General features: G+C 44.1%; 1 protein-coding gene across 2 annotated transcripts in view; it reads left to right on the top strand.

Annotated features, from left to right (window-relative positions):
* Nucleotides 1-14553, top strand: part of dapp1 (dual adaptor of phosphotyrosine and 3-phosphoinositides) — a 108437-nt gene that overhangs the window by 46141 nt on the left and 47743 nt on the right. For both annotated transcript variants that reach the window (XM_072495271.1, XM_072495272.1), the window contains exon 2: nt 10664-10786. In XM_072495271.1, the coding sequence (XP_072351372.1) occupies nt 10664-10786 (123 nt within the window). The remainder of the gene's footprint in view (nt 1-10663; nt 10787-14553) is intronic.

The following is a 14553-nucleotide window of genomic DNA, read 5'->3' as shown; positions in this document are numbered from 1 at the left end:
TGGATTTGGTTTGTCACTTTGAGTTAGAATCATTAAAACCTCCTCCATTTTCTCTCCTTCCCTTTCAAAGTACCTTTTAAGCATATTCAAATGACACACTCGGTGAGTCTTCCTTCTATCTGGTGTTTTTACTACATAATTCCCCTCACTTAATTTCCTTTCAATCTGATAAGGTCCACAAAACCTAGCTTTTAAAGACCATAAGACCATAAGACCGTAAGACATAGGAGCGGAAGTAAGGCCATTCGGCCCATCGAGTCCACTCCACCATTCAATCATGGCTGATTTCAACTCCATTTACCCGCTATCTCTCCATAGCCCTTAATTCCTCGAGAAATCAAGAATTTATCAACTTCTGTCTTAAAGACACCCAACGTCCCGGCCTCCACCGCCCTCTGTGGCAATGAATTCCACAGACCCACCACACTCTGGCTGAAGAAATTTCTCCTCATCTCTGTTCTAAAGTGACTCCCTTTTATTCCAAGGCTGTGCCCCCGGGTCCTAGTCTCCCCTGATGGAAACAACTTCCCTACGTCCACCCTATCTAAGCCATTCATTATCTTGTAAGTTTCTATTAGATCTCCCCTCAAACTCCTAAACTCCAATGAATATAATCCCAGGATCCTCAGACGTTCATCGTATGTTAGGCCTACCATTCCTGGGATCATCCATGTGAATCTCCGCTGGACCCGCTCCAGTGCCAGTATGTCTCCCCTAAAGGCTCCCCTACCACTGATAACAACACTAAAACTCTATCTCCACTGGCAAAACTACGAACTTTGGATTTCTTGTCCGCTACCCGTTTCATCACATTTTGTGCAACTTTCAAATGTTGTCTAGCCAATTCACCTGCTCTATTTAATTGATCCCCAAAATTTGACATGTAATCCAATAATGTAATATCCAATTTCTCACTCACCAATTTTTCCTCATTCAATTTAAGTGGTCCTCTTACCTCATGACCACAAATTAGTTCAAAAGGACTAAATTTGGTTGACTCATTAGCTGCACCCCTAATTGCAAACAGTACGGATCAAATTCCTTTATCCCAATCCCGTAACAGCCTCCCAAAACAGGCGCTGGAATGTGGCGACTAGGGGCTTTTCACAGTAACTTCATTGAAGCCTACTTGTGACAATAAGCGATTTTTATTTTCATTTTCATTTTCTCTGGATAATCTTGACAATAAGCCCTCAACATTGTCTTTAATGTCTGACGCCACCTTGCTAACGCTCCCTGCGATTCTGGATGGTACGCAGTCGATTTCAATTGTTTTATTCCTAAGATATCCATAACTTTGAATAGCCTTGAGATAAAATTCGAACCTTGATCCGATTGTATTTCTGTGGGTAGTCCATATCTAGTAAAGAATTTAAGTAACTCCTCCACAATCTTTTTAGCTCTAATATTACGTACTGGAATGGCCTCTGGAAACCTAGTAGATACATCCATTATAGTCAACAGATATTGATTCCCACTTATTGTTTTAGGGAGCGGTCCTACGCAATCAATTAGGACCCTTGTAAAAGGTTCCTCAAATGCTGGAATGGGTATTAAGGGCACTAGTTTTATCACTGCTTGAGGTTTCCCTATCATTTGACATGTGTAACATGATTGACAAAATTTAACTACATCCTTATGTAGTCCAGGCCAATAAAAATGTTTCTGGATTTTAGCTTGAGTTTTCCTTATTCCCAAATGACCTCCCACTGGTACCTCATGTGCAACTTGCAACATCTCCTTTCTATACCCTACCGGCAATACTACTTGATGAACTTCTGCCTACTTTTCATCTGCCTGCATATGTAAAGATCTCCATTTTCTCATCAAGACATCACTTTTACGGTAATAACACTCTGGTATACACGCAGATTCCTCTTCCGTGTATGCTTTCTGATTCATCCGTTTTATTTCTACATCTTTCTGTGTAACTCCGCCAATTTTCCTGGACTAAAAATATCCGCCTCATCCTCCACCTGGTCTTGTTCTTTTTCAACCATCTGATCAAAAATCGTTTCTGATAATTGCACTTCAACTTCATCTTCACTCTTTGATTTCTCCTCTTGTCTTAACATGTGACTTTGCGACCTTGTTACTACACAATCTGGAAAAATCCCAGGATATCTGTCTTCAACACTTCAGTTGTCTGATTTTGCACTGGCTTATCAACCACAGTAGGCATCACTCCCACCTGCAACCCAAGATAAACTGTATTTCTGGACAAGGTAGTTTCTCTATTACTCCTAATACCACTTCACCATTCTTCACTGGACTTTCCAACCTTACGTTATATAATTTAACACTACTCCTCTCACCCTGAATTCCACATATTGCCACCTTTTCTGGTAACATTCTTCCCAGACTACATAACTCCTCATCTCTTTCCACTAAAGATTGACTAGCTCCCATGTCTCTTAAAATTGTGACTTATTTACCTGCTCCTCCTGATACACATGAGTAAACTTTACCCACAGAAGTAAATTCTTTAAAGAGATCTGGCACCTTCTTATCAATCACCTCTTGATCAGGCTGTACAATCTTTTGCACCTCCTTCGCTTCACTTGGGCTTTCCTTCACCACTTTAACAAACCCCATTGTCTTATCCTGTGTTACCACATCAGCCTTCCCAGTGCTTTTCTTCAACCACCAACACTGTGACTTTACATGGCCTAGTTTATTACAGTGAAAACATTTGAAACTTTTCATGTGTCTTCCACCCTCCTGGATTTCTTTTATAGTCTGAGGTACACTCCCCTTATTATCTCCCATCAGATCACCTTTACCTTTCCCAATTGAGTATTTCTCATGTCCCCAGTTTCTATCCCTCACCGGCTGAAACTGATGTCGGCAACCAAACTTTGATTTATGAACTAATTCATAATCATCTGCCATTTCTGCTGCTAATCTCGCAGTTTTAACCCTCTGTTCTTCCACATGAGTTCTCACTACATCAGGAATTGAAAAAGCCTCCAAAAGTATAATTTCTCTGAGAGCTTCATACGTTTGGTCTATTTTCAAAGCCTTTATCCACCTATCAAAATTATTCTGTTTGAGCCTTTCAAATTCCATGTATGTCTGACCAAATTCTTTCCTTAAATGTCTAAATCTTTGTCTGTAAGCTTCAGGCACCAGTTCATATGCACCTGAGATGGATTTTTTCACCTCCTCATACGTCCCAGATACCTCCTCCGGTAGTGATGCAAACACTTCACTAGCCCTACCCAACAGCTTTGTTTGAATCAGTAATACCCACATGTCCTGTGGCCATTTCATTTGTTTAGCAACTTTCTCAAATGAAATGAACAAAGCTTCCACCTCCTCGTCAAACCTTGGCAATGCTTGGACGCATTTAAATAGATTCTCACCAAGCCTTAGACTATGACGCTCTTTCTCACTATCCTCATCACTATCATCCAACTGTACATTTTCCTTTATGCCTGCCAATTTTAACTGACTGTCATGTTTCATGGCCATTTTCTGAAGTTCAAACTCACTCTCTTTATCTTTTTCCCTGATCTGTATCTCCCTTTCTCTTTCTTTTTCCTCTCTATCTCTTTCGTATTCAAGCTGCTTTAATTCTTGCTCTTGTTCCATTTATTTAATTTGCAACTGAAGTTTTGCCATTTCCCTCACAGGCTGAAACTGATGTCATAAACCAAACTTTAACTAATGAGTTAAACTCTATCTCAGGCAACTTCAAATGTTTAGCCACTGCCACAATTACCTCATCTTTTTGCATTTTGTCAGGTCATGTTAATTGCAATGTTTTTGCCAAATCTAACAGTCTGCTTTTAGTCTTTGTCCGTAAGGTACAGTGTGTGACCGTCTCCACCCCCAAAAACTTCTGAGCCTCTGAAAGAGCCATTGTCCACAACACACTCCCCATTTAAACTAAAATACCACAACTGAAAAGCAACCACAATATGCTCACCCCCTCACTGTCTTTAAGTTCACTAAGCCAATCCAATAGATAGACTTTTATCCCCCTCGAGCCCCCAATTTGTTATGGGCCAGAATTTAGAGAACCCCAAAGTGTATCATGGAGTTCACCTGACCCACAACTTTTAATAGATTGTGGTATGGGGAGCACACGGCCCACTCTACAGGTGTGGGACAGCAGAACTGGAAAAGTATTTCTTAAAGCAAAACAATGTTTATTCTATGAACTCAAGTTAACCTTTTTAAAACAAACAGTGAACATCTTAGCAACCATTAATTCAAATACAACCCACAAAGAATACAACACTAAGTAATTCTTTAAGCTTTCCTTTTAACATCCATAAGACTTAAAACACCTTTTACCAGAAGCACATCAAGGTTAAAGTCATTACTGTTATTAGTTTTAAATCACCAGGATTGATTTACAGTCTTTAGATGCAGAGAGAGACTCTAATACACCTTCTGGCGGTGACTGCAGCTATCCAGCTCTGAAACCGAAACTAAAACACACCCTGCAGCAAACAGCCTAAAACGAAAGTAAAAAGCTGACACACAGCCCAGCTCCACTCACTCTCTGACATCACTGCAATAATAAACATCCATTTCTTAAAGGTACTGTCACTACAGATATTTATATACACACCCATTTATAAACACCCATTTCTTGAAGGTACTCTCACTACAGATATTTATATACACACCCATTTATAAACACCCATTTCTTAAAGGTACTCTCACATGACAGATGTGAACACTTTGGAATGTACATCTCCAATGTGGGTGCAGTGAGTACTCCCCAGTGGACAACTAAAGACAGAGCTGAAGGTACTTGATTCTTTCCAAGAATGATCTTCATTCAGCTGGCCATCGAAGAATGCCCTCTCCTGTTCTAGTCTGGCATTTTCTCAATCCTTGCCTTAGCGCTGTTGCCAACTCTGGGGGGACATATTTCTCGAGGTTGCATCGCCCGATCTCTGGCCTCCAACTGCCCGCACCTCCCTAATGGATCATCCAAGACATTAATGCAGTGTCCTGGAGATTAAACTCCAATTCCTGACATCTCCAGGCTGGTTGTGGATGGTTGCCACGGTGTTGCCAAAGTCTGCGCAAGATCCCAGGATTTTAAGAAATGGCACAAATCCGACCCAGCCCATTACCGCCCAATCAGTCTACTCTCCATCGTCAGCAAAGTGAGGGAAGGAGTCACCAACAGTGCTATCAAGCGGCACTGACTCAGCAATAACCTGCTCACGGACGCTCAGTTTGAGTTCCGCTAGAGTCATGTCTCCTGACCTCATTACAGCCTTGGTTCAAATATGGACAAAAGAGCTGAATGCCAGCGGTGAGGTGAGAGTGACTGCCCTGGACACTAAGGCAGTATTTGGCCGAGTATGACATCAAGGAGCCCGAGCTAAACTGGAGTCAATGGGAATCAGGGGGAAAACTCTCTGCTAGTTGGAGTCATACCCGGCACAAAGGAAGATGGTTGTGGTGGTTGGAGGTCAATCATCTCAGATCCAGGACATCACAGCAGGAGTTCCTCAGGGTAGTGTCCTCGGCCCAAACATCATCAGCTGCTTCATCAATGACCTCCCTTCCATCATAAGGTCAGAAATGGGGATGTTCGCTGATGACTGCACAATGTTCAGCACCATTCGCAACTCCTCAGATAATGAAGCAGTCCCTGTCCAAATGCAGCAAGACCTGGAGCAGGCTTGAGCTGACAAGTGGAAAGTTACGTTCGCACCACACCAGTGCCAGGCAATGACCATCTCCTACAAGAGAGGATCTAACCATCACCCCATGACATTTAATGGTATTACCATCTCTGAATCCTCCATAATCAACATCCTGGGGGTTACCATTGATCAGAAACGGAACTGGACTAGTCACATTAATACTGTGGCTACCAAGGCAGGTCAAAGGCTAGGAATCCTACAGCGAGTAGGATTCACCTTCTGAACCCTCAAAGCCTGTCCACCAACAACAACGCACAAGTCAGGAGTCTAATGGAATACTCTCCATTACAGCTCCAACAACACTCAAGAAACTAAACACCATCCAGGACAATTCATTGATTGATTGATATTTATTGTCACATGTACCGAAGAACAATGAAAAGTATGTTTCTGTGGCCAAGGGAACATACACAGTACGTACATAGACAAAAGAATAATCAACAGAGAACATTGACAAATGGTACAGTAACAAATAGTGATTGGTTACATTCCAAATAGTGATTGGTTACAGCAGCCCCGCTTGATTGCTCCCCTTCCACAAACATTCAAACCCTCCACCACCGATGAATCGAGTGTACCATCTACAAGATGCACTGCAGTATCTCACCAAGGCTCCTTCGACAGCACCTTCCAAACTCACAACCTCGACCATCTAGAAGGACAAGAGCAGCAGATACCTGGAACCCCACCACCTGGAGGTTCCCTTCCAAGTCACTCACCACCCCGACTTGGAAATATATCGGCCGTTCCTTCACTGTCGCTGGGGCAACATCCTGGAACTCCCTCCCTAACAGCACAGTAGGTGTACCTACGCCTCAAAGACTGCGGCGGATCAAGAAGGCAGCTCACCACCCCCTGGGGCAAGGAGGGAAGGGCAAAAATGTTCCATATCCCATGATTGAATGAATTTAATTTAAAAAAGTAACCCTTCAGTTCCTTTCAAACTGCTGATGAGCAGAAACAATCTTTCTTCATTTACCAGATCATCCTGACCTGTATCAGGTTATTTCTTAACTGCCTCAAGTCTGATAGGTATGGGGGGGGGGACTTTATTCCCAGAATGGAACTGCTCATCCCTCTGGCCAGAAACCTCCCTCCCACATCATGTAGTATTTAAATATTCGACTCGCTTCCTCTTTCGGTTACCATATCATGCAGCCCAACATCAGTCACTTGGGACCAGCCGTGCAGTTCTGCTTCCTTCAGGCTTGGTCTCCTTGAGATTTCGGCTAGTCGCCTACAATCAAACGGGGCTTCAATCGGATTCTTCTAAAGCGAGGTTGGTCATGAAAGTTTGTTTACAACCCCCCCCCCCCTCAACCACACTCCACTTGCTCTATTTGCGTGATTTACAGGCGGGAATTCACGTGTAACCTGCCGGAATGTTCGTTACAAATATATTTCTAGTTTTATTGTCAAATTATTTTCCGACCTCTTGCATCCAAAATTGCCGTGACCTCCCCGAGGTTGATTAGTGATGGGCAGTAAATGCTGGTTGTTCCTGAGTTGCCCGCATCCTTTGAACAAATAAGGAAAGAAGCCCGAGTTCTGATTGATCGGAAAGCGGGGCAGTGACTGTGAATGTTCATCACTGTACAAAAACCTTTTGTGATCCTACTATGATGCTCATCACTCCTCATACACAACCGTCTTATCTGAATGAATTTGGTTACCATTGAATGCTTTCCAATCATTTCATCGCTCTCAATCTTTCTGCACTGGCAAAAATAAGTTATTCTACTCCTGAGTTTAAGAATTGACCTATATCAGTCCAGTTTTGATAATAGCTGGCGATTCCTCTTTCAGGCATGTTTTATTTCAAATTTGTGGGGGGGGGGGGGTTGATGTTGGTGACAATTTGTGGTCAAGAAGAGGAGGATATTCCTGCCAGGAAAGCTTCTCAGCTTCTGTGCCCAAGGCCACCCTTGGCTGCACTATTTCCAATTCCATCACTGATGTTGTTCATTGGCTTGAGATGTGTCAACAGTGCAAACGATTTGAACACCCAAGTTAGGACGCTATACCCAGGCTGAAAATCCTCGATTCAACAAAGCCTGAACAAAGGGAGCTGTATAGTTTACTGTTTCGCACACTTGAGGTTGATGTTGGAGTTTTGGGAAGAATTGGCGGAGTTTGCAAATCAGAGGGAACACCAGCCACGCACAGAAGGAACTTTCTTTTGGGTCACTCAGCAGTTTGGAGGGAGACAATGAGAGCTACTCGAATCCATGAACAGGAAGAGCAGCAATCGAGTGGGTCGGAGGGATCTCTAGCCCAACTAGTGGGGAAGGTCGTGCTGCCAATTTCACTTTAGATTGTTACATTAACTGTGTCCAGTAACTTATTAATTCCAGCTGACCTCACCAGCATTTGATTGTCCTTTTGCTCCAAACGGGTTCTGTAACTAACTTGCCCAAAATACATGCTGTTAGGCAATTTGGGCATTCTGAATTCTCCCTCTGTGTACCCGAACAGGCGCCGGAATGTGGCAACTAGGGGATTTTCAAAGTAACTTCATTGCAGTGTTAATGTAAGCCTACTTTAACAATAAAGATTATTTTTATTGTAACAAGGTCCTGTGAGTTTGGAGTTCCCATTGGGAGGGCACAGGTGGCATCTTAAAGGGTCAGTGCTGTTTTTACCATTGGACATGTCAGAACAGATCAGACATAAGCAGCCTAAACTGACGGGAAAGTATCGCCGTTCCAGTTTGAGAAGTGGGTTTTGACAGTTTATGAATTTCGAAAACTTCAGCACAACGATTTGATTGACAGCTTGAAAACTTTTTATAAAAGATAGGAATTTTTTTTTTTAAAAAGGGACGTGAAAGGAGGATGTTGTAATAGTGAAACATAAATGGACTAGGATAAGAAATGATGTAAAAAGTTGGGTGTTGAAGGGAAATCATTTTGGTTCCATAAGGCCAGATCAGCCCTGGAACTTGTTTAAAGTGTGTGAATTAACCAATGAACTTGCAGGGTTTTGCTCTTCACGTTTGATGTGGATACCCACGCGATTCTCTGAAATGGAGACAGAGTGTTCGCGCCGTTGTGAACGCCGTCGAGGTTCACGACTGCGTGAAACGGCCCCTATCCCGACCGATTCAGGGCCCAAAAATGGGCTTGGAGCGGTGCTGCGTCATTTACGCGCGCCAGGCCTTGGCGCCGTGTAAAGGCAGCGCCGCATAACTGGCGTCACCCGCGCATGCGCGGTTGCCGTCCTCCCTGAGTCCGCCCCACTAGAAGATGTCCGATGGATCTTGCGGGGCTGCGGAAGAAAGGAGGTCCTCCTCCAGAGAGGCTGGCCCGACGATCGGTGGGCACCGATCGCGGGCCATACCCCATTTGAGGCCCACCCCGGTGCCGGATACCCCCCCCCCCTGCAGGCCACCCCCTCAAAGTTCCCGCGTTGTTCCTGCCGGCAGCGACCAGGTGTGGATGGCGCCGGGGGGAACCCGCCGTTTTGGGTAGGCCGCTCGGCCCATCTGGCACTGAGAATCGTGGGGGTACCGGTGAATCGCCATTTTGGCTGTCTTGGGCGATTCACTGGACCGCGCCGCGCAAAACGCAATTGTGCCGATCTGTCCGCTTCCGTGAATCGTGGGAGGGCGTCGGACTGGCGTCGCGGGAAAATTTGGCGACCCAGGTGATTCTCTGAAACGGCGCGGGAGCAGAGAATTGCCCCTTTACAATCACTGCAAAGGGGTTTTGTGTCCCACAACAATAACACCCTGATTCAGGCACTGATGATTTTAAACAAAATGTTTCAATTTTTAATGACCACATTGATCTTGTACACTTTTTCTGCAACATAACTTTAGATAACAAGCAGTTACTACAAATGTCAAAGCACGTTGGATGTTAGAAATAATAAATAAATGAACAGAGTCTGCTGGGGATACTCAGGAAGACAGACAGCACAAGTGGAGAGAGGAACAGAGTTAACATTTCAAATCTGTGACGTTTCATCGGAACTGGAAAATAATACAGATGTAACAAGCATAGAGGCTGGGGGAGTTGGGGAGGGGGGGGGAGGGGGGGAGAGGGAGGGTCTGTGAGCGGATGGAAAGCAGAAGAGAGCAAATGATTAGCAGAATCATTGGAAATAGCTCCTGCCCAAAATAAGTGGTTATGATCTGAAAGTGTTGAAATCTTTGTCGAGTCCGGAAGGCTGTAAAGACTGAACTGTTGTCTCTGACATTCCATTGAGGTTCAACTATTAATGCAATTAACTGTTAATCTGTTGAGTGATCAATACAAACAGCTTCCTCCGCAAAGTTCAGGATAATCAAATTTAGACCTCTGTGAGTTATCAGTAAGGCACAAATACTGGAACTCCTTCCCTAACAGCACAGAGGGTGGACCTACACCACATGGACTGCAGCGGTTCAAGGGGGCATCTCACCACCACCTTCTCAAGGGAATCCCGGGATGCCCATATCTTTATTGTCACAAGTAGGCTTACATTAACATTGCAATGAAGTTACTGTGAAAATCCTCGAATTGCCACACTCCGGCGCCTGTTCGGGTACACTGAGGGGAAATTCAGAATGTCCAATTCACCTAACAAACACGTCTTTTGGGAATTGTGGGAGGAAACCGGAGCACCCGGAGGAAACCCATGCAGATACGGGGAGAACGTGCAGACCCGCACAGACAGTGACCCAAGCCGGGAATCGAACCTGGGACCCTGGCACTGTGAAGCAATATACTACTGTGCCACTGTTCTTCCGCGTCCCAATAAAAATCAACTTCCAAGTCCTGGAGTAGGAAATTAAAACTGTCAACTTTGTCTGTGCCAAGCTTGCACAGGGTGTGAGCTTTGCTCTGTAAAATATGAGCAATGTCTTTATTAATATTCTCTGATCAGATTGACTCAGTGCAATGTCTTGAGGAAGTTCTCCTTTATTACAAGGAGAATGAGGACTGAAAGTGTGCAGGTTGGCTGATCTGTAACTTGGATATTTTGTTCCTCTCCTTGGCTAGCTGGTACCACCACGAACTCTCTCGCCATGCTGCTGAGGCCCTGCTCCTTTCCAATGGCAAAGATGGGAGTTACCTTCTAAGGAAGAGTCACGATGGTCCAATGTTGTACGCGTTGTCAGTAAGGTAAGCCCGTCAGACACATTTGGAAAATTGCTGAGTAACAGGCTGCCTGCAGACTACAAACCAAGGAGAAGATTGTTGTTGAATTATTCGGCCAAAATAAAGAAAAAGCATATCTGGAAAATAATGCATTAATTAAGTGCAAATCTAAATGTAGAACTATTGTATAGGGTGTTGGTGAGAGCACATCTGCAGTATTGTGTCCAGTTTTGGTCTCCTTATTTGAGGAAGCATGTGGTGGCATTGGAAGCAGTTCAGAGGAGGGTCACCAGATTGATTCCGGGGATGAAAGGGTTGATGGATGAGGAGAGATTAAACAGTTTGGGCTTATACTCGCTGGAGTTTAGAAGGATGAGAGGGGATCTGATCGAGGTATTTGAGAGACTAAAAGGGATTGATAAAGTAAACGTGGACCAAATGTTCCAACTTGTGGGGCAATGTAGAACGGGAGGTCACGGATATAGGTTGAGAAGTGATAGATTTAAAACTGAGATGAGGAGGAACTACTTCTCGCAGAGGGTGGTGAATTTGTGGAACTCGCTGCCCCATAATCGGAGTTATTCAATGGTTTCAAGAAGGTGATGGATATATTTCTGGAAACAAATGGGCCAAAGGGATATGGGGAACAAGTAGGGAGGAGGTTTTGAGACCAGGGAGAGATCAGCCATGATCTGATTGAATGGTGGAGCAGGCTCGAAGGGCTGATTGACTTCTGCTCCCAATTCTATGTTCCCAGTATTTCCATTGACTGGAGGGTCAGCATCTAGAGGCCACAGATTTAGACAAGTGGGATAAAAATCCCGGGGAGATGGGAATATTTTTTACACAGCGAGATGTTGCATTCTGCAATGCACTGCCTGAAAAGGTGACGGGAATGGATAAACACTGTAGGGCATGGGGAAAGAACAGAGGAGAGTAAGGCTAACTGGATAGCAATTTCATAGGTTCAGGCATGATGGGCTGAAAGGCCTCCTTTGATGTATCATTGGCTGATTTTAAATTGGAATGCAGCAGGCAGACAAACTCTTCATTTCTTCTTTTCAAAGCCTTTGCTTTGTTTAAGAATCGGGATTTGGAGATGGTCGATTTTCCCCCACAGGGGCTGGTTTAGCACACTGGGCTAAATCGCTGGCTTTTAAAGCAGACCAAGCAGGCCAGCAGCACGGTTCAATTCCCGTACCAGCCTCCCCGAACAGGCGCCGGAATGTGGCGACTAGGGGCTTTTCACAGTAACTTCATTGAAGCCTACTTGTGACAATAAGCGATTTTCATTATTCATTTCATTTCATTTCATTTTCATTTCATTTTTTTCATCAACTGGAACTTGGACACCGGTGTCACTAGATTTGATGTCAGTAATGCAAATGAGAGAGAGGGAGAATTACAAACAAAACATACACATAAAATTCATTTTAAGCTTTGTAAAAAATAGAGGGTGAATCCTGATTTATTTGAGAAAAGGGTGTGTAGGTGGATTTGACGTACAAATCAGTCAGGGTCACATTGAAACAACAAGGGGCAAAAAGAACATTCGTGGAGTGGTATACAGACCTCCAAACTGCAGCGGTAATGTTGGGAATAGCATTAGACAGGGAATCAGAGATGCATGTGATAAAGGAACATCTGTGATTATGGGTGACTTCAATCTGCATACAAATTAGTCACGGTACAATAGAGGAGGAATTTCTACAGTGTATTCAAGATGGTTTTCTGGACCAATACGTTAAGGAACCAACAAGGGAACAGACCACCTTGTATTAGTAGATAAATGATTGAGGGGAAAATTAATGGGATTGAAGGCAAATAAATCTCCAGGGCCTGATCATCTTCATCCCAGAGTACTTAAGGAAATGGCCCTAGAAACAGTAGATCATTGCTGGTCATTCCAAAATTGTTTGGACTCTGGAATGGTTCCGACAGATTGGAGGGTAGTTAATATGACCCCGTTATTCAAAAAGGGAGGTAGAGAGAAAACAGGGGGCCTAACGTCGGTCGTCGGGAAGTTGCTAGAGTCATTATCAAGGATTTCATAACACCGCATTTGGAAAGCAGTGGTGTAATCAGACACAGTTGGCATGGGTTTATGAAAAGGAAATCATGCTTGACAAATTTACTGGAATTCTTTGAAAATGTAACTAATAGAGTTGTGCAGGGAGAACCGGTGGGTGTGGTTTATTTAGATTTTCAGAAGGCTTTCGACAAGGTCTCACATAGCAGATCACTATGTAAAGTTAAATTGGATGGGATTGTGGGTAGTGTCTTGAGATGGATAGAAAGTTACTCAGCAGACAGGAAGCAAAGCGTTGGAATAAATAGGTCTTTTTCCGATTGGCAGGCAGTGAATCGTGGGGTACCGCAGGGATCTGTGCTAGGACCCCAACTGTTCACATTATATATTAATGAATATTATGTCCAAATCTGCAGATGATACAAAGTTGGGTGGGAGGGTGAGCTGTGAGGAGGATGCAGAGATGCTTCAGTAGGATTTGGACAGGCTGAGTGAGTGGGCACATGCATGGCAGATGCAGTATAATGTGGATAAATATGAGGTGATCCACTTCGGCAGCAAAAATAGGAAGGCAGATTATTACTTAAATGGGTGTAAATTGAGAGAGGTGGCTACTCAGCGATACCTTGATGTCCTCGCACATCAGTTGCTGAAAATAAGCACGCAGGTACAGCAGGCAGTAAAGAAGGCAAATGGTATTCTGGCCTTCATAGCGAGAGGATTTGAGTATAGGAATAGAGATGTTTCACTGCAATTGTACAGGGCCTTGGTGAGGTCACATCTGGAGTATTGTGGGCAGTTTTGGTGTCCTTATCTGAGGAAGGATGTTCTTGCTATGGAGGGACTGCAGTGAAGGTTTACCAGGCTGAATCCTGGGATGGTGGGACTGTCATATGAGGAGAGATGAAATCGGTTAAGATTATATTCATCGGAGTTTAGAAGAGTGAGAGGGGATGTCATAGACATTTATAAAATTCTAACAGGATTAGACAGGATAGATTCAGAAAGAATGTTCCCGATGGTGGGGGAGTCCAGAACTAGCGGTCATAGTTTGAGGATAAGGGATAAACCTTTTGAAATGAAATGAAAATCGCTTATTGTCACAAGTAGGCTTCAAATTAAGTTACTGTGAAAAGCCCCTAGTCGCCACATTCCGGCACCTGTTCGGGGGGGCTGGTACGGGAATTGAACCGTGCTGCTGGCCTGCCTTGGTCTGCTTTAAATGCCAGCTCTTTAGCCCTGTGCTAAACCAGCCCCTAATTAGGACTGAGGTGAGGAGAAATGTCTTCACCCAGAGAGGATGAATCTGTGGAATTCGCTACCACAGAAAGTAGTTGAGGCCAAAATGTTGTGTAATTTCAAGAAGGAATTCGATACAGCTCTTGGGGCTAAAGGGATTGAGCGATATGGAGGGGAAGGGTATTGAACGTGATGATCGGCCATGATCAGAATGAATGGGGGAGCAGGCTCGAAGGGCTGAATGGCCGACTCCTGCTCCTATTTTCTGTGTATGTTTCTATGTATGTTTCAGTGAATGACAGGAGACGTTTGAGGGGCGAAACAACCTCCTGTTTCCGTGGTGCATATGTATATGTTCCATGGAGGCAAAAATCTAAATCCCTGGACTGCAACCTGAGATCAAATTCAGGCTGGTAATGAATCCAGCAACAAATTTGCAATAAGGATCTTCCAGATGCTGTAAGGCCAGAAGCCAGAGTAGTGATTGTGCTGAACAGCAACTTTGGGGGCCACGTTTATTGAG

Source organism: Scyliorhinus torazame, chromosome 3 (genome assembly GCF_047496885.1).
Source record: "Scyliorhinus torazame isolate Kashiwa2021f chromosome 3, sScyTor2.1, whole genome shotgun sequence".
Lineage (NCBI taxonomy): Eukaryota > Metazoa > Chordata > Chondrichthyes > Carcharhiniformes > Scyliorhinidae > Scyliorhinus > Scyliorhinus torazame.
This window is presented reverse-complemented; position numbering and strand designations above follow the sequence as displayed.